The 27,762-nt window shown below is 42.7% G+C and overlaps 1 protein-coding gene across 1 annotated transcript; it reads right to left on the bottom strand.

Moving 5' to 3' along the window:
• Positions 1–2,553: 2,553 nt before the first annotated feature.
• On the bottom strand, positions 2,554–16,061 carry CCN3 (cellular communication network factor 3). Its single transcript, XM_026703701.2, has 5 exons — positions 15,888–16,061; positions 15,581–15,803; positions 13,322–13,570; positions 5,291–5,499; positions 2,554–3,458 (listed from the first exon to the last, which is right to left on the bottom strand). The coding sequence occupies exons 1-5, from the start codon at positions 16,026–16,028 to the stop codon at positions 3,186–3,188; spliced, it is 1,095 nt and encodes a 364-aa protein (XP_026559486.2). The 5' UTR covers positions 16,029–16,061; the 3' UTR covers positions 2,554–3,185.
• Positions 16,062–27,762: the final 11,701 nt, after the last annotated feature.

The following is a 27,762-nucleotide window of genomic DNA, read 5'->3' as shown; positions in this document are numbered from 1 at the left end:
CATCTGGGACATCATGTCTTGCTCCAGCCACCAGCGCCACGTTGCACCACAGACTGTCCAGGAGTTGGGGGATGCTTTAGTCCAGGTGTGGGAGGGGATCCCTCAGGAGGCCATCCGCCACCTCATCAGGAGCATGCCCAGGCATTGTAGGGAGGTCATACAGGCACGTGGAGGCCAAACACACTCCTGAGCCTCATTTTGATTTGTTTTAAGGACATTACATCACAGTTGGATCAGCCTGTAGTGTTTTTTTCCACTTTAATTTTGAGCGTAACTCCAAATCCAGACCTCCATGGATTGCTAAATTTGATTTCCATTGATAATTTTTGTGTGATTTTGTTGTCAACACATTCAACTATGTAATGAACAAAGTATAAGAATATTTCATTCATTCAGATCTAGGATCTTATTTTTGTGTTCCCTTTATTTTTTTGAGCAGTGTATTATGTAAAGACTGAATTTTTATTTTTATTTAAAGAGCAACTTTTACCCAAAATCAGGCAAAGCAGGCAAGCAGATTGAGCTGCTTGCAGAATCACAGCTTCACTCCCAGATCTATCTTTCTGCAATCTACTTCCTGAGTCTGCACTGAAAATAGAAGCTTCAATCCTAAGGAAGGTTCAGCTCTGCTCTCAGGCCACTTCTCCCTCCCCCAACCCCCTGAATGTGGTATTCATTGGGCCTCAAGTAAGCCTCCTGGGTGGGCTGGGTGGGTAGGCGAGGGGCCAGCTAGTGGTGCGATTTGCCGGTTTTCCAAACTGCACAGAATCGTAACAACTGGTTCTACAGAACTGGTCTGAACTGGGTAGAATCCCACCCCTGGTGTCAACCCTCCAAGCCAACTGAAATATATTGGAAGGGGTGGGATCTATATAACTCCAACATCCAATGACTTCTTGCCAGTCTCTATATTTACAACTTTATCTTCACCCTTGTACAGGGCAGGTTGTCTTTGTAGTGTCTCTAAAAGATGTATAATTCTGTGCAGTATTTAAAGAAAACTTAGAAGCATAGGGCTGGATGGGACCTTCAAGGTCTTCTAGTTTAATCCCCTGCCCAAGGCAGGAGATCTTATACCAACCACACTGGAGAAATGGAAGCCCAACCTTTTCTTGAAAACCTGTAGTGATGGAGCACCTACAACTCTGGAAAGAAAGCTGTTCCATTGATTAATTGCTCTTGCTGCCAGGTAATTTCTCCTTAGCTCCACGTAGGATCTCTCTTTAACAAGTCTGACACATTGCTTCTTGTCCTGCCGTCAGGTCTGAGGTGGTATTCAGCAGGTTCTGACCAGTTCTGGAGAACCAGTAGCGGCCATTTTGAGTAGTTCGGAGAACCGGCAAATACCACCTTTGACTTGCCTCGCCCCCATCTATTCTCCACCTCCTGAGTCCCAGCTGATCGGCTGGATCTTCTTTTGTTGCCCTGCACAGAAGAACGGAGCTGGAAAGCAGGTTAGTGGGGTGGGGAGGGAATGGGGATTTTGCAGTAACCTTCTCCTGCCACGCCCACCAAGCCACGCCCACAGAACCGATAGTAAAAAATTTTGAATCCCACCACTGCCTCAGATGCTTTGGAGAGTTAAGTTTACTCCCTCTTCTCTGAGACTGCCCCTCAAATACTGGAAGTCAGGGTAGTTAAATGTCCCCCATTACAGCAGTGGTGTATTTTCCACGTACCTTAGCTAACTGATTAACAAAATGTTCATCTATTTTCTCTGCTTGGTTGGGTGGCAATCGATAGGAATGTCATTTCTTTTTCCTCCAATATTTACCCAAATAGATCTCTGGTATTACGCATTGCTGTAGAGGTCTAGTGATTTGTTACATACAATGCAATTCCTCCTCCTCTTTTGTTGGGTCTGATTCTTTTGAACTATTTCTATTTATGTTTATATTGGCGAATTCCAAGGAGGGATTAAATAAATGGATAGCATCACCAACAGTGACCTTAAAATCTATCAGTGCTAATAAAAACATTCCCAGTTGCTGAAGACATGTCCCTCCCTCAACATGGATGTTGCCATATTTGTTTACTTGGAGAAGAAAAAGTCCATATATGTGTAGACACCAGATTGGGGAGGTCTGCTTCTGGTAAGGTAATGGTAAAGGTCCCCCTTGCACATATGTGCTAGTCGTTTCCGGCTCTAGAGGGTGGTGCTCATCTCAGTTTCAAAGCCAAAGAGCCAGCACTGTCCGAAGACGTCTCTGTGGTCATGTGGCCAGCATGATTAAATACCAAAGGTGCCCAGAACATTGTTACCTTCCCATCGAAGTGGTCCCTATTTTTCTACTTGCATTTTTACTTGCTTTCGAACTGCTAGGTTGGCAAAAGCTGGGACAAGTAATGGGAGCTCACTCCGTTATGCAGTGCTAGGGATTCAAACCGCCCAACTGACTGACAAGGTCAGCGTCTTAGCCACTGAGCCACCGCGTCCCTCTGCTTCTGGGACCATTTGCCAAAATCAGGACTTAGCATCTGCTGAAGCCAAGATGAGACAAAGAAGAGAACACAAACTTCAGGAAAAGAATGGCAAAAGAAGAGACAAAAATAGAGAGGAATGTTTTAATTTGTGGGAGAAAAATGAGCAAAGAATTTTGCACTCAGTATGTTTTTAATGGCTGACATAAGTAACATTTTTTCCTGTTGTTAGTGAGGATTTCAACTCGGATGTGTCCAATTCCTGGCTGTAATAAACATCAAAGCGAGAAAGCATACTAGATTACAAGCATCTTTCGCCCATTTAGTTCAAACAATTAGTCCAGGGAATGTGACTTATGACAGGGTACTACATGCAGCCAAGGAAGGAAAAGGTGCATAGACCCCAAGTGACAATATTTTAATGAGGCAACATTGTTTGAAGCACGATTTCAAAAAAAAAAACCAAAAAAAATTCCACAGGAACTGAACTGGGTTATCTAGAAATCAAATGATAGACAGATGGGATCGGGAATCAAAGCGTCTGACTCTTCCGCCCTGCCCCACAAATAGAGAAGATACAGATTACTAAAGCAAGGGTTTTCAAACTTGGCAAGTTTAAGACTTGTGGGCTTCAACTCCCAGAATTCTTGCGCTAACATGACTGGAGGAGGAATTCTGGGAGTTGAAGTCCACAAATCTTAAAGCTGTCAAGTTTGAAGACCCCTGCATCAGAAGGCTAGTCTGGTGATTTTTGAGCGGCTCATTCAACTGAGCTTTCGCACAAAAGTGTTGCTATTCTGAGGACAGTTCTTGTGGCACACACAGCTAATAATGGACATCACAGGATGTTGGATGGTGTTGCCTTGAGGACAACGGAATTCCACCTGGATTGTTTTTGTCGTGTGTGGCGTGCAGCACCGTCCATCGTTGCAGATGCCACAGTAACGGGGTTTATACATCTGGATGCTGGTGCAGTTCTGGTACGCCAGATGGGCAGCTGTGGGAGGCTTTATAGTTCGGAGGCATTTCTTCCCCTTCTACGAGGAAGCGCAGAACATTAATTAGGTGGACACTCACATTCAATTTGGTGCAACATAGCCGTGATACATTAAGATGGAACGGGTATTATTTCAATGTCTGGAGGCCACTTGTAATGCTTTTTGGGTTAGGATGGAAGTCAGACCGTCTGGGCAAGGATGCAAAATTAAGAAATCTGTGCAGAAAATGTTTATGGAGATTCTCAGTCATCCAGGCACCGAAAGAAACCACACGGCATCTGCAAGCTTTTTGCAGCAAAAATTACTGACCTCTGGCTATTCTCCACTTCTCCAAAGCGCCACTGCCGCTGTGCTCTAGGCGCCGGCCATGCAGGCTCACTCCATTGACTGCTGCGCCACTTCGCTTGGACTTGCTTGGGCAACTCCCTCCGGTGCAGCGGGCTCAATGGGGTGGACCTGCGGGGCCGGCGCCTGGAATGCGGCACTGCAGCCGCACCGAAAAAAAGACGCGGCGGCTGGAGGCATATGTGACAAGGGTGACATGGGCTGGCGGGGAGCCCAGCGACAACAATGGCTCAGCCCTGGCTTGCCTTCCCTGGCAGCCAACTGTGGGAGGAAGGTAAAGTCACGGCCATGGGATGACGAAAGAAGGGGTCGTGGGGGAAGAAACAAGGAGATTAAGGGCCAGGGCCTCTGAAAGGGGAAACGGGGTGATGTAGGATTAGCCCAGGACTTTGACAGATTAGGCCATGCCTGCCTGGGCAGAAAATAGGTAGGTAGGTTAGGGAAGGGATAGAGAGAGAGGGGGATAGAGAGAAAGAGAGAGAGAGAGAAAAGAAAGAGAGAGGGGGGAAAGAGAGAAAGAGGGAAAGAGAAGGAACAGACAAAAAGTACAGAAAGTAAAAGGGAGAGAGAAAGGAAGAGAAAGGAAGAAAAGGATAGACAAAGAAAGAGGGGGGATGGAAGGAAGGGACAGAAAGAAAGAGAGAAAGAGAGAAAGAGAAAAATGAGAGAAAGAGGGAAAGAGAAAGAAAGAGAAGGGGAGGAGAAAGTGAATGGGATATGGAGGGAGGGAGGGAGGGAGAGAGAGAAAGAGAGGGAAAGAGAAAGAGAGAAGAGACAAGAAAGAAAAGAAAGAGAAAAGTGAAAGAAAAAGGTAGAAAGGGAGAAAAGGGATAGACAAAGAAAGAGGGGAGGATGGAAGGAAGGGACAGAAAGAAAAAAGAAAGGGAGGGAGAAGGGGCTAGAAGGGTGTGTGTGTGTGTGCGCGCACGCATGACTGTCAAAACTCCAAAAACAGGTCAAGTAGCTTTGGGGACGTCAGTCATAAATCAGAACACTTGCTAAGCAACCAGCCATTAAGCGAGAACCACTTGCATTTGGTTTGCCAGTCACATGGCCACCTGGTCATGCCCACCCGGTCACCTGACCACCAAGCCACACTCACAAATTAGGCCATGCCCACAGAACCAGTTGTTAAGAAATTTGAATCCCACCCCTGGGTGGGGGGCGCTGAGGATGACTTTGTAGCACCAAGGGGGTGGTGGACTGAAAAAGTTTGGGAACCACTGATCTAGTCCATGGGTCACCAAACATGGCAACTTTACAACTTGTGGGCATCAACTTCTGGAATTGCTTAGCCAGAATTGTCAGAGTTGAAGTCTTAAAGTTGCCAAGTTTGGAGACCCTAATCTAGTCCAGAATATTTCCCATAGTGGCTCAATCTAAGACACCCAGTACACTCACAGACAGGTTGGTAAAAATAATTGAAATAAGGAACCTGATAACCCTCCAAGCCAAAGTTCTATGTGCTCTTCTCTCCAAAATGAATACAGATTAGCACTATCACTTGGACATGCTGTCAGCCATACCTTATCAGGTAGTGGACTCTTTTCACAGGGGCGCACTTCACATAGCCTCATCTCTTTCACCATCTCACACATTGGGTTCTTGTTGGTGACTCTGGTGGAGGCTCCCATGCCACAGCTGGTAGAACAGGCACTCCATTCCGTTGTCTGCTCAATGCAGTTAGAACTGGAGTCAGAACCTTCAGCCCTCAAGGTAGCTTCCTGTCTGAATCCTGAAGGCAAAATTGCCACAGTGAACTGCTCAGTTGCCCAGAGGTTCTCACACAGTAAAAGATTAAGATATTAGCTGCAAACTGGAAAGGATATCGTTGGCTATCAGTACGTTGCTCAATCATGTCCTGCAGGCTGCTAAACATTTTTTTAAAATCACCCTGTAATCCTTTTGACTGGGGGAGAGAATGGAGCTGAGCGTTTACAGGCCGGAAGCCCTTCCTGATGCCTATGCGGAGTTCACAGCAGATACTTTCTCTTTGCACCCCCATAGAAAAACATCTGTTGCTGCCTAGGATTGAATTCTCAATCTTCCGAGTGGAGACGAAGACTATAATTTTTACACAAAACTCCAAACAAATTCAGCCATAAGGGCCACCCGAGGAAACGTATTATACTGGTCCTACTGCACATGAATCACATTGTAGTTTCAATCTATTTCTGGGTCTAATTTAAGTTGCTGTCATTTGTAAAGTTCTAGGACAGGGGTGTCAAAACTCAAAGCCTGCAGGCTGGATCCATCCTGCAGGGTGTTTAAATCTGGTTTGTAGGGCTGGCCTAGAAATATCAAAGGACCAGCCTGCGGTACCTCTGCACACAAGGGCTTTGTGGAGGCCCCCATGAGGCCCCTGTGCCGCCCATTTTTGACCAGCAGTGTGCTGCTGCAGGCCGGGGAGTCAAAAATGGGCAATGCAGGGGCCTCATAGGGCTTCTGTGAGGTCCATTTTCGGCCAGGAAAGTGCTGCAGGAGGTTAAAAATGAAATTTGGGCAGGGGGCAAGCCCATTTTGGCTGGCAAAGTGCTGCAGGAGGCATCTGTCCCATCTCCTCCCATTCTCCCTGCTAGCCCACAGAGGAGAACTACAATGCTGATTCGGCCCTCAAAGAAATCAAGTTTGACACCCCTGTTCTAGATTACTAAAAAAGCAGGATAATAATAGGACCATGATGGTGAACCTAGAGCCATTTGTGGCGGCTCGCGAGCTACAGGCAAACTTATCTCACTGCACATGTGCGTGCCTCACAGCTTTTTTTTTGGCCGTTTTGAAGCCTTTTTCGGCCTCCCAAAGGCTTAAGGAAGGCTTCTGCAGGCTTCTACAAGCATTGTAGGCCGAAATCTAGCTCCGTTTCGTCACTTCCATTTTTTTTTGGAAAAACCGGAAATGACGAAACGGGGCTACATTTTGGCCTACAAGCTTGTAGAAGCCTGCAGAACTTTCCTCAAGCCTTTGGGAGGCCGAAAAAGGCCTCAAACCGGCCAAAAATCAGCTGTGAGGCGCAATGCAGGTAAGGGGGGAGAGGGGTGGGGTGGGTGGGTGATTGTGCACACATGCGTAGGGGATGTGGGAGGGGGGCGCGCATTGCCTTCTGGGTGCTGGCATGCGAATGCGAGCGTACAAGCGCGCACACAACTTTTGGCACAGGAGCCCAAAAAGGTTAGCCACCACTGTAATAAGATATCTGAAATGCCATCTTCTTCCAACATGGCCCAGTCCAAAACTACCACATACAAGTGCTCCTAGACGTAGAACAACAGTTGACAATAAAACTTGCGTCACTAAGCAATGTGGTCATTAAGTGCTCACTGCTATGACCTTTTTCCCATGGTTGTTAAGCAAATCACGCAGCTGTTTAAGCAAACCTTGCTCCCCCCCTCCCCGATTTTGTCAGAAGCTCCCATGGAAGTTTGCAAATGGTGATCATGTGACTCTGTAGGATGCTACAACTGTCATGACTATATGCTGGTTGCCAGCGCCCAAATTTGAGCGCATGGATGCTGCAACAATTGTAATTGTGAAGACCTGTTGTAAGTCATTTTTTCAGTGCTGTTGTAACTTCAGTCGCTAAAAAAATGGTCATAAGTGGAGGACTACCTTATAAGTCACCATCAAAAGACATGAGGTGGATGAAGATGATGAAATAAGAATTTACTGCGGAGGAAAAAACTAACCAGGGAAATAGAAACATTACATTTAGTTTCCAGCTGTTATGTTATTTTCTCTTCTGAATGTTCATTGATGTAAGGGTGGACAACTCATTTCTCTTCCTCAAGGTGTTTATTGTCTTCTTTTTTGTACACCACATTGATTTAATATTTGTTTAGTTTGCTGCCTTGGGTAGCTTATGATCAAGAGGAAGTCTATAAATATTTCCATATGAGTAAATTGTAATTTTAAAAAATGATTTTCAAAAAATGATGCATTTTGTAATATAGCAAGGATATCCTTGACTGGGAGGTCCCAAACCTAGACTCAAGGCAGATTTGTAGTCAATCTAATATAGACACTGAAGGGCTGCATTCCTTTAATAGGCTAAACTTGATGTTATATAAAGATAGCCCTTGACTTATGACCACAATGGAGCTCCAAATTTTGGTTGCTAAGCGAGACAGCCGCTAAGAGAATTTTGCCTCACTTTATGACCTTTTTTGGACATAGTCGTTAAGTGAATCATTGCAATTGTTAAGTTAGTAACACGATTGTAAAGTGCATCTCACTTCCCCATTGGCTTTGCTTGTCAGAAGGTCGCAAAAGGGGATCGCGTGACCCCGGGACACGGCAAGCATCGTAACTATGAGTCAATTGCTAAACATCCAAATCTTGATTGTATGGGGATGTGTGAAAAACAGTCATAAATCACTTTTTTCAGAACCGCTGTAACTTCAAAACGGTCACTAAATGAACTGTTGTAAGTCGAGGACTACCTGTATAGCATTAGCTACTTGCAAAACTTCACAGCAATGTATAATTAATACCAGCCATTAAAGAAAAGTAAAAAACAATAATAAAAGCACACACGAAAACATCATGTAAATATATACACAGGATAAAAATAAGCAGGGGTGGGTTTCTACCAGTTCTATCCACTTCTGTAGAAGCTGTAGCTCTGAAGAGCAGCAAACATAGAACTGGTTCTATGTCTGCTGATGTTTTTTCCCACCCGCCCACCCGGGCTCTTACCTGATCTTTATTTCCTGATTTTTCAACTTCAGCTGCCGAACGAGGCACAGCTGTAGTTAAAAAAGCAGGAAAAGAGGGCTGTTTCAAAGGCTGCTTCTCTGCAGGCAGCATGCTGATGATGATTTACAGGCATGCAGCTTGCAGCGTGCAAGGAAGCTTGTAAATCCCAAACTGATAGTTAACTCTGTCGTATCCCACCCCTGAAAATAAGCCGTAATCAGATAACAGATCATCAGAGTTGGAAGTGATCTTGTAGGTCATCTAGTCCAACCCTCCTCCCTGCCCAAGCAGGAGACCAAATAAAAGCAGCAATTAAAATTCATACTACTAGCAGTATTGTTATTTGAAGTTTTGGGAGTATAAAAACGATTCTGTCTTAAGAAAGGCCTTATGTGAAAGAAAGGAATAGCTAGACTGTTTCTGGTCACTGTTTTCTTAGTTAATAAAATAAAAAAATTTAGATTTTAGGGCTATGACTAGACCTCCAAAGACTTGACCATTGTTCTCAGAGTCTTTTAAAATAGACCACTAAAATCCAATTTTTCATGACACAGAAAGAGAAATTTTGGACCAAACATAACTTTAAAATAATTCTCAATTTCATTTCAATCCTACGATTGACCCTCCTAATTGTTCAACTATGGCCCAGTGCTTGTCCCTTCAGGATTCAGATTCAATGTTGGTTTTCAAATTTCTCCTCACAATCTTAAGAATTAAAAACTTCAAGACATCAGTTTTCATGTTCCATAAATGTCTTACTTGTGATGATCCGGGGCGTGGCACAAAGGCAATACAGTCAAATAATCAGTAGGAGTCCCTTTATTACCTCCAACTTTGCCCCCAATGTCCTGGTTACCTTCTGGTCTGGAGAAAAAGTCTCCCAGGAACAGCCTTTGGCTGCAGAGATTCAAGTCCAAAATGTTATCAACAAAAACTTTAACTATAAGTCCAATTCAAGGCAAGATGAGGTAATTAATCCAGCAGGGCAAGAGAAGGAATTGCAGACGTGAAGGAACGACAGTAAATCAACCTGGTTGGGAGATTCCAGGAACGCAGATAAGCACAGTCAACACAAGATAAGCTCATGTTTGTTCCCAGCAAACGCCACTCTCAGCTTGCATCTTTTAAAAACTCTCATTCCCAGATGTGCTTAATGAAGGGAATCAGGGCCCTTTCCTCCCCTGTAAGCCACGCAACCCACATTGCTCTCTTCTCCGTTCATCCCTGCATGTCCTAGGATGAAGAGGGGGTGGGCCTGGGTCTTATTCTGAACTTCCTTTCCCTTGTTCTACCTCTCCCTTGTTCTACCTCTCCCCTGCTCTGCCCAGCCAGACTTTGCCCTTCCCCAGTTTCCTCCGCAGCCAACGGAGCCCCACTCCCACTCCCTGTCAACTGTTCGTCTTTTTCCTCAGATTCAGACTCCAACAGGGGTATGATACTTCTGTTCGTCCAATGCAGTTGTCAAAAGTTACCCAGTATCCTTACTGCTTCAAAGTTACAACACTGAAAAAAATGACTTATGGTCATTTTTCACACTTACGACCTTTGCAGCATGGTCACATGATATACATTCTGATGCTTGACAACTGACTCACATTTATGAGGGTTGCAATGTCCAGGGGTCTTGGGATCACCTTTTAACAAATGTGGTGAGAGAAGTCGGAAAGTGGGGCAAATTCAACAAATTTTTCACTCGGCAACATACATTTTGGGCTCAATTGTGGTCATAAGTTGAGGGCCACTTGTATTTGTAGCTCAGGGTTGAAATGAAGAGTCCTTGAGCTTAGAACCAAGCTCAAAGAACACCAAGAAACTTTCATTTATTTTCTGTTTCTGGCCTTTGGTTGTTATAAAGTTGGAATGTATATCCATGTGTGCCACATCTGACTGTTTTGTATCGATAGCCATAAAGCAATTTCATTAAATGCCTATTTTCTTTTAGGTGTCTTTTGAGTCAATCTTGACGTCTTGTGATTGACTGAACCCCTGTAGTTTCCTTAGGGAGATTTCAGAAGTAGTTTGCCATTGCCTTTTTTTAAGGGCTGAGAGGGAGGGGCTGGCCCACAATCATCCATGCTGAAGGTGACATGGTCTCTCAGTTTTTAGCGCAGTGCCCTAACCACTATACCAAACTGCCTCTAATGTCATTCCTTATTACAGGACATGGGGGGGAGGGGAGAAGAAAGCTTTTAAGTTAAGTCTTTCCCACAATACTAGGTTTTTTTTTAACAATATCACACTGATTTCACATGAATCTTATGCTGTAAGATTTAAATCGGAAGTTTTATGAGTGGCAGAATCTGGTGGCACAGAACTAAAAATGAATCCTGGTCTTGGATGACTAATCCCACATGGCTTTTAAGCATATTTAAGCATTATATTTTGGGAATTATATTTAATCAGAGCCATCTTAAGAACTGAACATTTGATTTAAGGTTGTTTTGCCATGCTGAGAAGGAAGCCAACATAAGCAAGATTTCTCCAGTCTCCCATATCATGCATAGTGACTTTTCCAATACAGTCCAGAGAGGCACAACCATTTTAAGGCTGAAGGCCTTACTTGGTCCTTGAATAATGTGCCAAGAAGTGTACTCTAAAAATAATTTAGGGCCAGGACAAAGAAATGTGAAGAAGAGGAGGAGGGGGGGGAGAGGAGGAGGAGGAGGAGGAGGGGGAGGAGGAGGGGGAGGAGAAGAAGAAGAGGAAGAGGAAGAGGAAGAGGAAGAGGAGGAGGAGGAAGAGGAAGAGGAAGAGGAAGAGGAAGAGGAAGAAGAAGAAGAAGAAGAAGAAGAAGAAGAAGAAGAAGAAGAAGAAGAAGAAGAAGAAGAAGAAGAAGAAGAAACAACTTAACGTGATTGGGTATTAAATGCAAGTAATAGGGAACAATGTCCCTTTCAATTAACTTAAATACAGATAGTCCTTGACTTATGACCAAAACTGACCGAAACATGACCTATGGTTAAGCAAAACAGTTAAGTGAGTGCTGCCTTATTTTATGACCTTTCTTGCTAGTTCTTAAGTGAGTCACTGCAGTTGTTAAATTAGCACAGGCAGCCCTCGACTTATGACCCAAAATTTCTGTGGCTAAGTGGGATATTTGTTAAGTGGATTTTGCCCCATTTTATGACCTTTCTTGCCGCATTTGTTAAGTGAGTCATTGCAGTTGTTACTTTAGGAACAAGGATGTTAAAGTGAATCTGGCTTCCCCAGATTCCCCATTTGCCAGAAGGTCACAAAAGGAGATCGTCATAAATATGAGTCACTTGCCCAAGCGTCTGAATTTTGATCCCATGTCCATGGGGAGGCCACAATGGTCTTATGTGTGAGAAGTGGTCATAAGTCATTTTTTTTTTCAGTGAAGTTGTAACTTCGAACAGTCACTAAACAAACTGTTGTTAAGTCGAGGATTTCCTGTAATACGGTTAAGTGAATTTGGTTTCCCCATTGACTCGGCTTGTCAGAAGATCCCAAAAGGGGAATCTCGTGATGCCAGAAAACTTTAACTGTCATAAATATGAGCCAATTGCCAAAAGTCTCAATTTGGGTGATCATGTGAAAAACTGGTCATATAGGAAGTCACTTTTTTCAGTGCTGTTGTAACTTCCAATGGTCACTAAATAAACTGTTGTAAGTCAAGGATTAGAAACAAATTTTGAACAGCTCCTAGGGCTTTCATATCCATTCTACTCTTTTAGATCAACTTCCTGCGAGGAATTAAGCTCTCCTACTCTTCATTTCTTCTGTAAGAGGTCTGAGACCTGTAATACTACATGAAACAAAATCAAATAGCAATAGCAATAGTCATAGCACTTAGACTTATCTACCGCTTCACAGTGCTTTACAGCCCTCTCTAAGCAGTTTACAGAGTCAGCATATCACCCCCAACAATCAGGGTCCTCATTTTACCCACCTCAGAAGGATGGAAGGCTGAGTCAACCTTGAGCCTGATGGGATTCGACCTGCCAAACTGCAGTAGGAGTAACTTGCAGTACTGCCCTCTGACCATTGCACCACCGAGACTCCAAATGCACCGAGATAGATATCTTATCAATGGTGGGATTCAACCGGTGTTACTACTGGTTCGGTGACTATGTTTTGTGCGCGCGTACTCTTGTCCGCTGCTCTTCAGAGCTACCGGTTCTATAGAGCTGGGCAGAACCAGTAGCATCCCACCCCTGATATGTATGTTCTTATCTGCCATAAATTCCCAAGAATTGTGCCCCTCCATGACTGGCCTTGATAAGTCACAACAAATGAAAACAGAACCAAGGGTACCTTCTACCATATGTGGTGGTTATGCCCAGAAACTCAAAAGTACTGGACCAAAATATGGAGTTGGTTACAAGAAACAGTGAAAAATCAGATAGAGTTTAAACCGGAAACGTTCTTGTTGGGAATAATTAAAGGGAAATACAGTAAAAAGATTAAATATATTCTATTACACATATTGACAGCAACAAGGATAGCATTCGCATAATGTTGGAAATAAAATAACACGCCCTCAGAGGAATTAGTAATTCAAAAATTTTTAGATTGTGCTGAAATGGTGCTGTAATTTTAACTTACGTTAAAATTAAAGGATAAAAAAGAGTCAGAGTATTACGAAGTTTGGGACAATTGGTACAAATGGTTGAACAATAGAAATAAGAATAAAGGAGATAAGAAAATTATAGACAAATATATATCAATGTATATATTTATATGAGATTGGTATATGTAATAATGATATCACTGTACCGTTAATGTTAAGATGAAGATTTGTAAAATGCGAAAAAGAGTAATAACTTATCTATTTAGAAGAGTCACAAGAGCACAGTAGATGCCTCTGAAGAAGCAAAGACACTACTCTACAAACCTTTACACACCTTCCATTGCAAAGTCTGCAGTGTCCTCTGTTTTAGGATCACATGACCATTGTTCACAGCATTCCTTGGGGACTTCAACTTTCCTTGGGAAGGGGCATTTGGGGCCAGGAAGCAACAAATCAACTTTGCAGAGGGGCACACAGCTGATCTGTCCATCCCTGCAGGTACAGTGGTATTTACAGTTGGGCTGGAAGGTCTCACCACTTCGATAAATAGTCCCATCAAAAACACAGTTGTCTCCTTCAAGATCTGAAGCAGAAGAAAACACACACACACACACACACAAATCAATCAAGCGGTGTGTGAATCTAGCCCAGGGGTCTTCAAACTTGACAGCTTTAAGACTTGTGGACTTCAACTCCCAGAATTCTCAGCCAGAATAGCTGGCTGTAGAATTCTGGGAGTTGAAGTCCATAAGTTTTAAAACTTGCCAAGTTTAAAGACCCTTGATCTAGCCTGTTTAGAATTCTCAGGTATCTCTAGCAAGAGCAGGGAAGAAAACCAGTGTGAAAAAGATCTGAAATCTAGCAAAAAGATCAAGCCACCTTCAAGCTGAATTCAACTCCTAGTGATTTCATGCAGATCCATACAGCATTCTTGGCACCACTGTAGCCATTGCTTTCTTGATTTACGGAGATTCCCAGTCATCCAGGTCATGGTTGTCCCAAGGGTGTTTTTTGAAGAGGCAACTTCTGCTTTTTCTTTGAAGATGTATCGCTTCTCATCCAAGAAGCTTCTTCAGCTCTGACTGAACATTTCCCCACCATCCAGTCAGAGCTGAAGAAGCTTCTTGGATGAGAAGTGAAATATCTTCAAGGAAAAAACCAGAAAGTCCAGTTGCCTCTTCAAAAGGTACCTTTGGGATGCCTTCTTGGTTATTATTTGGATTTTTCAGTCTGCCCCAGAATTCACTGACAGTCTCCCATCTAAAGAGTAACCAGACCTTTCTCTACTTAGCTACTCTGCCCAGGCAAGCTTTTTTAGGTGGGTTATTTTTTTAATTGAGATAGATCAGAAGCCCCTAGCCTTTATATTAGGCAAAAGATAGCACAAGCAACAATCCACCAAAACATAGATCAATTCAAGATAAAATAATGGCTAAATTCAACTACAGTACTGAATTAACTGACATTTACAGCCAAACCAAAATGTGGTTTAATTCAAATTCAAATATAGTGCCCCCCCCCCTTCTATTACATTAAAAATTACAATGGGAAGAGGGTGCAAACTGAGAACTTCAGTTCAGGCCAGGAATGGCAAACCGCCTATCCTTCTTTACAAGTCTTTCAAGCAGCGGTAACTGCTGTGGCAGCGTTTCTCACCTTGGCAACTCCTCAGGTGCCTGGACTTCAATTCCCAGAATTCTTAATGCTGACTGGGGAATTCTGGGAGTTGGAGTCCAAACATCTTAAAGCTGCCAAAGTTGAGAAACCCTGAGGAAGAACAGGCCACATTTTGTCTTTAAAGCAGGTGTCCCCAAACTTGGCAACTTTTAAGACTTGTGGACTTCAACTCCCAGAATTCCTCAGTCAGCATTAAAAATTCTGGGAATTGAAGTCCAGGCACCTGAGAAGTTGCCAAGGTGAGAAATGCTGCCACAGCAGTTACCGCTGGCTGAGGAATTCTGGGAGTTGAAGTCCACACGACTTTAAGTTGCTAAGATTGGGGACCCCTGATTTAAAGAATGGGGATCATGGGAAGCCTCAGAGTGCTTCATTGGGAAATCTTGTGGATCTCAGACTCCTCTTCTCCTAAACAGGGTCCTTTCCTTCTATTTTCCGTTTCTTATTTTCTATTTGCCGTTTCTTATTTCCTATTTTCCATTTCTTATTTCCTATTTTCCATTTCTTATTTTCTATTTTCCATTTCTTATTTTCCATTTCTTATTTCCTATTTTCCATTTCCTATTTTCCATTTCCTATTTTCCATTTCTTATTTTCCATTTCCTATTTTCCATTTCTTATTTTCCATTTCTTATTACCTATTTCCTATTTTCCATTTCTTATTTCCTATTTTCCATTTCTTATTTCCTATTTCCTATTTCTTAGTTTCTATTTTCTAATTCTATTTTATTTCCATTTCCATTTCTTCCTTCTTATTTCTATTTCCCCAGTCATTGGGGAAGCCACCCACGAGGAAGAAGGCTCCCTCAGAAGCTCCCTCTCCCTCCGAGAGACAGCGCCTCTTGGGCTGGGAACGACAGGAAAGCCCCGTCCAAGAGGCCGAAAGTGCCTGCAGGGGAGAGCGAGAGCCATTTACCCATACAGACGCCCAGACCGGCTTCCCTTCCCGCCCCGCGGTCGCAGTACAAGCCGGCGCTCTCGTCGCAGGGCGTCGCTTCGGAGCAGTTCTCCCCGCGTTGCCGGGCGCAAGTCAGACAGCAGGAGCAGCCGTCCAAGACCGGCGGCACGCCGGGCGCGCAGGCGGGCGGCTCCGCTGGGCACTCGCACGGCAGGCGGCACCGGCGCTCCGGGCTGCGATCCTGCAAAAGAGCAAAGAGCGAGAGGCGGCGTCAGCGGAGGCCTCACTTTCCCCAACCGCGCAGCTCCGACGCGCAAAGGCAAACCTCGGCCAGGCTCCACGGGGAGAAGAGGAAGAGGAGGAGGAGGAGGAAGAGGATGTTCGGCGCCTGGAACCCGGAGAGGCAGCCGAGCCGCATCTTAGGCAGCCGCTCCCGCCCCGCGTCTCCCTGCGCCGCCTTCCCCATCGCGGTGGATGCGGCTGGCCAAGCGCGCACGTCCCCCACCCCGAGAGCCTGTTTATACCCGGCGCCTCCACGATCCGCCTCCTCCGGTTGGATGCGCGGCAGGCGCAGCGGAGCCAATGGCGGCCTGGGGTGTCTTGTTCGGCCGCCGGGCTGTAAACAGGTGGCGGCAGAGAATATTTGATTTAACAAGAGTTGGAAGGGTCCTTGTAGGTCATCTAGGCCAACACCCCCCACCCCCCCCCAAGCAGGACGGTCTATACCAGGGATCTCCAACCTTGGCAACTTTAAGACTTGTGGACTTCAACTCTAAGTATAGTATATAAAATCATACATTGCAATGTCCTACCTGTCAATGAATACTTCAGCTTCAACCATAACAACACAAGAGCACACAATAGATACAAACTCAAGGTTAACTGCACCAAACTTGATTGTAGGAAATAGCAACAGAATGGTCAATGTCTGGAATACTCTACCTGACTTTGTGGTTTCTTCCCCAAACCCCAAAAACTTTAACCTTAGACTGTCTACTATCCCTTTCCTAAGAGGTCTGTAGGGGGCATGCATAAGTCCAACAAGGTGCCTACCGTCCCTGTCCTATTGTTTCTTTTATTTTTCTTATATGTACCCATTTCATGTATTCATAACTATGTTTATACTTATACCTATTGTCTTGTAAGCAATTGACAAATAAATCAAAATCAAAACTCCCAAAGCTGGCTGAGGAACTCTGAGGGTTGAAGTCCACAAATCTTAAAGTTGCCAAGGTTGGAGACCCCTGCCCTATACCATTTCTGACAAATGTCAGTCCAGTCTCTTTGAAATGTCAGTCCAGTCTCAAGTGATGAAGCTCCCACAACTTCCGAAAGCAAGCTGCTCCATTGGTTGATCGTTCTCACTGTCAAAAAAAATTCTCCTTATTTCTAGAAAGTTTCTAGTATCTCTGACAGAACAAAATCCAAGTAGTCCTCGACTTACAATGCGGTTCCTTTTAGTGACCATTCAAAGTTACAACGGCACCGAAAAAAGCAACCAAGGATACCACAGCAATAAATCTCACAAGGTCATCATACAACCCATTACCCAAACCGTTACAACACAGGAGGCTAATGGAAAAGAGATCAAAACACAAATGACCCAGGAGATTACAACGCAGGACTCAGGATACCACAACAAAAAAACTTGCAAGCCCATCACACAACCCATTATCCAAGCCATTAAAACACGAGAGGCTAATGGAAAAAAGATCACTACAAAACAAACGACCCAGAAGATTACAGCGCAAGATCCAGGATATCTCCACAACAAAACTCACAAGGCCATCACACAGCCCATTATACCAACATCAACTCCATCAACCAATCAACAGGCAGCAGCGCAGCCAACCAGCCCAGCACACCAGCCCCCACCACAAGTATTTATAGAGACGGCAGCTCCGATCACACACTGCTTGCACTGGCACGAAGCCGAAAGCACCAGCCTGAGGATGGCGAGTGGGACCTCGCCGAAACGTCGCCAAGATACTCTTAATCTTACATGGGAAAAGACCCAATGGGTTTAGGGGCGTTCATCTTCTTGTCTAATGAAAAGAAGGACCAGTGAAGACATGATAGCACTGTTCCAATATCTCAGGGGCTGCCACAAAGTAGGGGGAGTCAAGCTATTCTCCAAAGTTCTTGAGGGCAGGACAAGAGGCAATGGATGGAAACTAATCAGGGAGAGAATCAACTTAGAACTATGGAGAAACTTCCTGACAATGAGAACAATTCATCAGTGGAACAACTTCCCTCCAGAAGTTGCGAATGCTCCAACACTGGAAGTTTTTAAAAAGATGTTGGATAACCATTTTGTCTGAAGTGGTATAGGGTTTCCTGCCTAGGCAGGGGTTGGACTAGAAGACCTCCCAGGTCCCTTCCAACTCTGTTATTGTACTCTACTCTACTCTACTCTACTCTACTCTATTCCATTCCATTCTACTCTACTCTATTTTACTCTATTCTATTTTCTACTCTACTCTACTCTACTCTACTCTACTCTACTCTACCCTACTCTACTCTATTTTCTATTTTCTACTCTTCTCTTCTCTTCTCTTCCCTTCTCTTCTCTTCTCTTCTCTCTCTTCTCTTCTCTTCTCTTCTCTTCTCTTCTCTTCTCTTCTCTTCTCTTCTCTTCTCTTCTCTTCTCTTCTCTTCTCTTCTCTTCTCTTCCACTCCACTCCACTCCACTCCACTCTACTCTACTCTACTCTACTCTACTCTACTCTACTCTATTTTACTCTATTCTATTTTCTATTTTCTCCTCTCCTCTCCTCTCCTCTCCTCTCCTCTCCTCTCCTCTCCTCTCCTCTCCTCTTCTTGTGGCTCCTAGAAGAGGTGATTAGGAGATCTGATTATCCTGAAGAACAAACTGGCAGATGCATGACTTTGCTAATCTCTGTTTAGCTAATTGGTGATTGGGGCATCATGGGAACCCAGTGCCAGTGGTTATAGGTAGTCCTCGACTTACAACCACAATTGAGCTCAACATTTCTGTGGCTAAACGAGACATTGGTTAAGTGAGTTTTGCCCCATTTTAAGACCTTTCTTGACACATTTGTTAAGGGAATCACTGCATAGTTGTTAAGTGAGTCTGGCTTCCCCATTGACTTTGCTTGTCAGAAGGTCGCAAAAGGGGATCCCATGACCCCGGGACACTTCAACTGTCATAAATATGAATCAGTTGCCAAACAGCTGAATTTTGATCACATGATCATGGGGATGCTACAATGCTTTTAAGTGTGAAAAACAGTCATAGTGCTGCTGTAATTTTGCATGGTCACTAAATGAACTGTTGTAAGTCAAGGACTACCTGCATTTAATAATAGATTTTAAAATGATTAATAAAAGGAAGTGACATATTTGTTTCCTGCTGATTAGTACCTCTAATGATATCATTGATTTTATGAATGGGGGAAGGGTATCACATTAATTCATATAGTGTCAGGCACCACAAATTTGAAAATGCTTGTGCTAATCTTCAGTCAGATGCAGCATAATGTAGTTGGGTTGACATAGAACTCCAAGTTAAAATTCAAGAAATATAAAAATATAGAAAACTGACGCAGAAAAAGACCTAGAAAAAAAAGCCACATTAAGACTTAGCATGCAGAATACGCTTAGCTGCTTTGGCTTATAAACCATGGTTCAGGACTTTGAGATGTGCGAATCTGACCAATGATGGATTATTCAATTAATCCTGGTTAAGAAAGCAAGAACGTAGCGCAAAATGTATTTTTGTCTAGATTTGCACAACAGGCTGGAGTAAAAGATGGTTGCTCGGTGACTATCCTACAAACCAACACAATTGGATTTAGTCCGTTAGCCATGGATCTGTCATAAATAAATTAGCTTATTATATGATTATATTTGTGACTTAGCTCAGTGTAGGAAACATGCCTCTTTTAGTTTCTATTCGTGCGAACGTTGGAGATAAAGTGGAGGATGCTATAACCTTTTAACGAAATTTGATAGGCATTCCAGAATTTCAATTGCCAGTTCATTTCCCCCCTTTCATCCAGCACATTTAAAATGGATCTTGCAAGAATTCGTGATGATTACAAACATCAAGAAAACAAATGCCGTTTCCTTCAATAGCTGCTTTCTTCTCGTAATAAAAAATGGCACCAGGACCAACGGATGAGGACTTGCAAAATGCTTTTCATTTCCTGATTTTCTTTAAAGATTTCTATTGATGGGGGGAAATGTAGAAACTTCAGAACAGTTGATGAGATTCCTTGTAAATTCAAGGCATGCCATGACTTTGCGCTATCTGAACATTCAGAAGTGAATAGCTATGTTCTTGAACTGTTTCCAACCATAACTTGTGAACTTGTGGAGATGAATCAGGCTGAGCCAAAGGATTAGACTTAAAGAGTACAACGTGTGTACCCTGGTTTATGAAATTTCTTGAACTCTGAAATGTATTGCTTTGTGCCCAGAATAAATATTTCAGCTCTTTTCAAACGTTCTTCTTCTGGAGAAGAAATGAGCTGGTCTTCTAAATTGGCCCTGTGGTGCAGCTGGAACAAGCTGGAACTGAATGCTCTTAAAACTGTAGAGATGGTAATAGATTTTAGAAGAAGCTCTCCTATTCTACCATCTCTGATAATATTAGGCCTGTGATGGTGAACCTATGTGCTGGAAGTGGCACTGAAGACTAATCTCTCTGGGCCCGCCAGCCATCACCCATTGTTTTTCCGGTTTCCGGCTATCTGGTCTTTGTGCGCGTGGAAGTGCTGGAAACCGGAAGAGCAGTCCCTGGTGTACATGTGCGCATCGGGAAGCTGAGTTTCTGGTTTCCAGTGCGTGCATGTGCACTGGCCAGCTGGTCTTCGTGCATGCATCCATGCCAGAAACCGGAAGACCAGATGTCCAGCATGCATGTGCACGCTGGAAACTGGAAGCTTGGCTTCCCAGCACACACATGCATGCCCAGGAGCTGCTCTTCCGGTTTCCAGCGCTCTCCTACACATGCACGCGCACTGCTGTTTTGCTACTCAGTTCCAAAAAGGTTTGCCAACACTGTATTAGGCAATGCCAGTACTGTATTAGGCAACGCAGTATCAATGGTAGAGACCTTCACATTTTTAAGTTTCTATTATCTCCAAGGACTTGAAATGGACACCAAATATTAGAACCATTATTAAAAAGAAACAACAAAGAATGTTCTTCCTGTGTCAACTCAGAAAACACAGTTTGCCCAAGGAGCTGCTGATACAGTTCTACAGAGGAATTATTTAATCTGTCATTTGTACCTCAATAATTGTCTGGTTTCGCACAGCAACCAAACAAGTCAGGTACGGACTTCTACAGATAGTTAGGACTGCAAAAAAGAATAATTGCAACCAGCCTGCCTTCCATTGAGGATCTGTATATTGTATGAACCAGAAAGAGGGCTAAGAAAATATCTACAGACCCCTCACATCCTGGACATAAACCAGAAAATACTAAAAGTAAAAATTACCAGAGAAGATCTTACATTTTATAAGTGAATAGAGCAGAATAATTTAACACTGGAGGATATTTAGGAATAATGGACACAAAAGTTAATTTTAAGTATGTCTGTCATCATAGAAAACTGTGTTTAAAAGATGGTATGGAAGTGGAAAAAGTTCTACTTGACAATAATGAAACTGATCCAAAAGTGGATTTTAAAAAGATAGACTTACAACACCAATATGGAAAAAAATCTATTACAGAGGATATACAAATGAAACTGGGGAGTATGTTAATAATTAAAGGGGACATATAAATAACAAACCAAAGGAATAATCCAGATAACATTTCCATATTGGATTTTACAAGTCTTGTTAAGGTTTTAAAGAAAAGACAAAGAAAAATGGAAAAGTAATAAAATTACAGGACATTCTTTGAAGGTATTAAACATCAAGACTGTTAAAAGTAAAGGGAAGAATATAAAGTTGGTTTATTTGATCAAGATTAAAATGGATGCATTATTTTCTCTGGTAATCCTTAATAGAACCTTAATGGGTTTCCACTGTTGAAAATTAACCATCTTGCTAAATAATGTTGAGACGTGACCCTGCTGTGATTTGGAATCACAAGTAAGATGGGCAACCGTAGAACACAAGTTGCTCACCTTATTTTGAAGTTTGGGGAAATTTTTGTTGTTGGAAATCCTTGAAGGTGGTCATCTCACCACTCTTTCCCCTCTCTAGATTCCTCTACATTGGTCAAGGAATCTTGGAACTTTCTGGAGTGGGAACAGATAGGAGTGGCTGGTAGGGGAAAAAAGGGATGCCCACAATTTGGTTCAGTTAAATGTGGAATTAAGATGCCCTTGCATCTCTGGGTCTCCGATTTTTTAAAAATAAAAATTACTATGACTTGCAAAAAGTCATCCTGGCTGTCTTCTATATTGTTTTAACCTAACCCTTGTTGACTGTAAATCAAGACTATGCGAACCGCCACATTTGGGCAGAAATATTAAGGAAAGGGAGGAATTGAAAGGCAGGCAAGCATAGTCTTGGCTTTGATAGGAACAGAGGACTATTTCTGGAATGTATTGTTATGCCAAGACCAACAGTCTTCTGTAAAAATAGCTCTGGGCACATGTAGGTCTTCAGTGCATATTTCACTTAAACTTCACATGCTTAATTTGGAGCTTAGCTGTGGATGCCATTTTACATTTTATGCTATAAAAATGTCTTATGGATTGATAGAATGTCACAGTTTTGTTTTGGGCAAAGCACGTTATCAGAGAGAAGGATGGTGATGAATGGGGTGGGATGAGATTCTTATTTGTGTGGCATTTTTTTCCGAAGTACCTTATGTTCCTTCCTAAAAGAAATAGATGGATCTTGGATGGTTTTAAAATAATCGAAGATGAAGGAATGCTTCTTTAAGTCCATGGCTGATCTGGGGAATTGCCAACCTGCCATCTCTGGGCATGGATTTGGGGTCTGTTTATGGATGGGAAGAACAAGTTCCAAGTCAATCCTGCTAAGACTAAGCAATTAGTAGGTTCTGAAAACCTCCCAAGCTAGATATTTTCCATCTTTTGTCTCCGAATGAGGTTGCATTGCCCCATAAAGAGCTGGTGCAAATTTGGAGGGTTCTCCTTGACTTGTCAAAGAAGATGTTTGCAGAGGTGGTATTCAGCAGGTCCTGACTAGTTCTGGAAAACCGGTAGCAGAAATTTTGAGTAGTTCGGAGAACCAGCAAATCCCACCTCTGACTGGCCCTGCCCCCGTCTATTCTCCACCTCCTGAGTCCCAGCTGATCGGCTGGATCTTCTTTTGTTTCCCTGCACAGGAGAACGGAGCTGGAAAGCAGGTTAGTGGGGTGAGGAGGGAATGGGGATTTTACAGTATCCTTCCCCTGTCATGCCCACCAAGCCACGCCCACAGAACCGATAGTAAAAAAAAAAAAAGTTAATCCCACCACTGGATGTTTGTGTAGGTTCACACTGGGCAACAATTGCACCCAGTGCTAAATCAGAAGGCTTTTTTTCTGCCTTTAGTCACCTCCTGGTTGGATGGAAACTTTGGAACGTAAAGAAAACCTGCACAATCACAGCATCATTACATCTCTAGAGATGGACAGGTTGTTCTATCTTCCAAAGAGCAACAGTCCATTACTCCTTCTTATCCAGAGAATCAGCAGTATCTTATTTCGGTGTGACATATCAGAGTGATGTGCAAGACAGTGGAGCACATGAAATCAACATGTCCCTCTTCTCTCTTACTTGTCTCTTGCTCCAGTCACCAGCTACTGAAGTGACGGTATAACTTCAAACAATTCTGCAATTTCAAGCAGAGCATGGATTGGTATCTCAAGATGCTTGGTTTCCTTTTATTTGTTTTCAGTTGCATCTTCATTTGGGCTCAAAAAAAAAACCCCATTTGTTTTCTTTGAGCTGAATGTACACAGTACAAGTAGTCCTTGACTTACAAGAGTAATTGAGCCTGGAATTATTGGTCATAAATGGTGCCAATCCTTAAACAGGTCATCACATGTTACATTTTTTGAAGTGAATTGAATTGAATTCTTTATCGTCATTGAACGTACATGCACAGTATACACACAATGAAATTCACATAGCACCCTGAGACAAGACCCAACACGCAGACACATATGAAAATCCCCAAACGCTCCTCCACCTGCCAAAATTCCCCGCCTCCTAAAAACACACAAGCATCCACACTACAGACCAAGTAATACTGTCCAACAGCTCACTGATGGTGGTCCTTCATTGTTAAATGCAATTATAGCTCTGGGATAAAAACTGTTTGGAAAACGCATGGTCTGAGTTTTAATTGTTCTGTATCTTCTGCCAGAAGGCAACAGTCCAAAAAGATTGTAAGCAGGATGGGAAGAATCTCTGAGAATGTTGTGCAACTTTCTCAAACAGCAAGATGCGAAGATGTCATCCAGGGCTGGTAGCTGGAGCCCAATGATATTCTGGGCAGTTTTAATGATTCTCTGTAGAGCTTTTTTGTCTGCTACAGATCTGTTCCCATACCATGCAAGAATGTCATATGTGAGGATACTCTCAATGGTGCTGCATAGCAGGACAGAAATAGTTGCTGAGATAGATTTATCTTCTTGAGCATTCTCAGGAAGTACAGCCTCTTCTGTGCCTTCTTCACAAGCATGTTAGCATTCAGAGTCCTTTTTTGTAGTGATCATTAATTAACAGATTTTCGTGGAAAGAAAGATCGATTGGATACTGAATGCAGAAGTCATTTAGAGCCATCAAAATTAATACTGACACTTTGAATTGTGTAAGAAGGAAAACTTATCACAGCATTTGGAGGTCCCCAGATTGAGAAAGGTTGCGGTTATGGTTTCATAATATTGCTCATGGACAGGAATCAAAATATCTCTTTGAATACAACCATTAGTTTGTCGCTTGTGCTACATGTACACAATCCTTCACCAAAGCAGTTGCTTCCATATTGACTTCCACAAGAAGATAAAAGGTGACTGAAATAACAAATAATACGTTGCTATTCAAAAATGTTTTTTTGTCCTTAAATGCATGTCAGGATATGTTTTGTTCCTGGTTTGTACAGCCAAGATGGGCCCAGAAGTTGTATTCTACTCTAGTATTTAGGAGGTGGCCCTTTAAGTAAATATTCCTTCCACATACCAAAGGGATAAGCACATAATATCATATTGAATTAAAGTCTCTTATTGTCTCTTCTCCACCCTTCTTAGTTATTCTAATCACTAGCTTAACAGTAAAAATAATCACATAGGTTCAGAATTTCTCTTAAGAAAAATGAGCCATTCTCAGAGGCTTTTTTCTTTCTTTCTATCTCTCAGTCTCTCACAGATAGAGAAAAAGATTGTCCAGGAAAAGCATAAAGAAAAAACCATTTTCCCCCTAAATATACAAGTTCATAAAGACAGCCCCAAGATCAATATCCAGTAGATACCAAAATACTGAAAGTATCACTAATTGTATTTTGTAGGATGATTAGCATAGTAGAGAATGCTAGTGTCAGACCTGCCCCAGTGCGATCCCTTAGGGAAGAAAAACCCTCGACTCCATTTGGTTGAAGTGAAATGCATTTTTACTAAGAGATGCTGATTTCGGTCAAGTCAGGTGGAATCTGAGTTTCTGTAAAAACTATTCCTTTCAATCTGGTCCCTCTCCCCATGACCAGTCCAAACCCAACCAATGCAAATGCCTCCTAGATGTTATGGGAACCCTGAGGGGTTTCAGCTAGTACATTTTCCACATTCAGGACAAACGACCTTGAAGATGCCTTGGCATGAACTGGTCCCATGGCGATCTGCTTTTCTTCAACTGTCATCGCCCCTCCCAAATTCCCAAACAAGAATGCACACAGCTTTATTGCTGCCCATTGAATTCTTCCCCATGCCTTCCCCTCACCCCATCTTTTGATGGTAGGACACCAGTGTGGCACCAAGCCAAAGATGGTGGATCTGACAGTTAGCTTGGATGGACAAGCGAACCTGGTTCATCTAAGTGCCAATCCGTATTATGGCTTTGTTGTTTTTGGCATAATGTCTGAACCCAACTTATTGTAGCTAACTTAAGAGGCTGAGCTAATTATGGCTTACTGCAATGTATAAATGCAAAAAGTGCTTTCATAGCACAAGAAGTGACATTATAATAAAGTTCCTGTGTACATCATCCTGATTAATATCAAGGGATTTCTGTCTCTCTCTCTCTTATTTGCCCTAATTATGACATAAAGATGCCCCGGGAGATGCTCTTTTCTGGCAAGTCCTCACGATGTTGGAGCTGAGATTTTTATTAGCTCTGAGAATTCCTGCAGGAACACTGAATTCATCACCCTGTCTGAACAGGGCCTCCCAGGACTATCTTCCAGCAACTGAAGTTTCCGTATCTGCTTGCACAATATGCCACAGTTTATATATTTGTCATATTTAGAACCTGTCTCTTCTGGTTAAAATCAGCTGGGTACATTTCACAAAGATAATATCAGCATTTTTAAATTTCCATTCAGTTGTGTCCAGTTCTTAGAGATTGCCTGAAGAAGTCCCTGCAGTTTTCTCGGCAAGCTTTTTCAGAAGTGATGTGCCATTGCCTCCTTCCTAGGGCCAAGTGAAAGTGGCTGGCCCAGGTCACCCAACTGGCTGTATGGCCCTAGAATTCCAGGTCACTTTGTTTCTAGCTTGGTGCCTTAATTACCACATAAAACTGGCTCTAATATGACCTTTAAAATCTAGCAATTATACAAACATGCCAAAATCCATAAAATGCAAGACCAAATCCATAAATAATAACCATATGAGTTACTTATGGACTTCTTCAGGCAATCTCTGCAACCACCATTCACAGAACCAGAATTGTAATGAGGTAAACTACCACAAATAAGTTCTAGCGTTTTCTTAGAACCCCGTGTCCATTTTGGATGTACCAGGTATCACAGTGATGCCTCATGATTGCTTAATAAGGGTAAATTTGACAATGGAATCAATGAGACAGAGTGGAGAATCTTTCCTCTCTTTAAATCGAAGTAAAAGCTAGATGGACCACTGTCTCAGAGGTCTATGGAAATTCTCAGTCACCCAGGTCATGGTTGTTCCATCGGTGCTTTTCCAAAAGGCAATTGGACTCTCTTGGGTTTTTTTCTGTGAACATGTTTTGCTTCTCATTCAAGAAGAATTGAAGAAACTTCTTGGATGAAAAGCAAAATGTTTTCAAAGAAAAAAACCGAGTGAGTCAGGTTGCCCTTTGGGACAACTGTCTCAGATGTAGATCGAATTTTTGATTTAAATGGCCTCTTCCAATTCTTGGATCTTATGATTCTAAGCCCTGGACCAAACTTGCTGGCTTTATGTTTGGGCATGATGGTTTGTTCTATGGTTGAGCATCAAAAATTTGGCATAGGAGTGGCTAAATGGATCAAATTCAATGTGAAAAAAAATTGCACCGAATTCCATAGCTGAACATGTCAACATGTTTAATGGATGGACTTACTTGGAAGTAACGCTGAGTCACAGGGACTAAAAGTGCTTGGAAATAAATTCCTAATGGGGAATCTATGGGTCTGTTTATTTTGTTTAGCATTTTTGGCTTGAGGCAGGAGTGTTTTGTTACTGGCCTGTTCCCATGGAAATAAATATCTACTAGGTTTGGGACACGTAAAATATAAAAAACAGATAATTTGTTTTTGTTTTAAATACAGAAGAATTCAGTAACTGTTTCCAGAAAAAAATGCATATGGCATGATGAATCAGATGATGAAAGATTCAAAGGAAATGACCAGCATTTCCAAGCCTAAAATGGTTAGTGTCATTTGTTCAACACCTTCTGCCTAAAATGGTGATACTGCTTGTTTAACACTGTAGGCAGGAGATATTTGAAGATAATTAACTGTTGTGGCATGTACCCGCAAACCTTCTTTACTCATCCTTTGATGGAAGAGTAAAAAAATTGATGAAAAATTGGCCCCAATATTGACATTTAAAAATGAAACTTGTTGGAATCTGACTCTAGGACTGAATCTATGGTGAAATAGATCCATAAAGTAAGTTGGAAAATTGAAGCTAGAGTGAATAAAGTTAATATTGAGTTACTATTATACAGCACAGGATCATATCAAGTTGTTGTGGCTCTGAGGCTTGAGCCTGCATTGTTAGAGGAAGAAGACTCGGACGATGGGGAAGAGGAGGAATTGGGAATGCCTTCCTCCCCAGGACCTTCCTCTTCAGCAATGCCTTCCTCCCTGATT

Source organism: Pseudonaja textilis, chromosome 3 (genome assembly GCF_049901715.1).
Source record: "Pseudonaja textilis isolate UNSWEBS1 chromosome 3, rPseTex1.2, whole genome shotgun sequence".
In the NCBI taxonomy this organism is placed as follows: Eukaryota; Metazoa; Chordata; class Lepidosauria; order Squamata; family Elapidae; genus Pseudonaja; species Pseudonaja textilis.
This window is presented reverse-complemented; position numbering and strand designations above follow the sequence as displayed.

Coding starts and splice junctions, on each gene's coding strand:
- CCN3 (XM_026703701.2), bottom strand. CDS start 16,028: ATGGGGAAGGCGGCGCAGGGAGACGCGGGGCGGGAGCGGCTGCCTAAG. Junction 15,804..15,887: donor CCCCGTGGAGCCTGGCCGAG/GTTTGCCTTTGC, acceptor GCTCTTTTGCAG/GATCGCAGCCCGGAGCGCCG. Junction 13,571..15,580: donor CGGTCTGGGCGTCTGTATGG/GTAAATGGCTCT, acceptor CTTCTGCTTCAG/ATCTTGAAGGAGACAACTGT.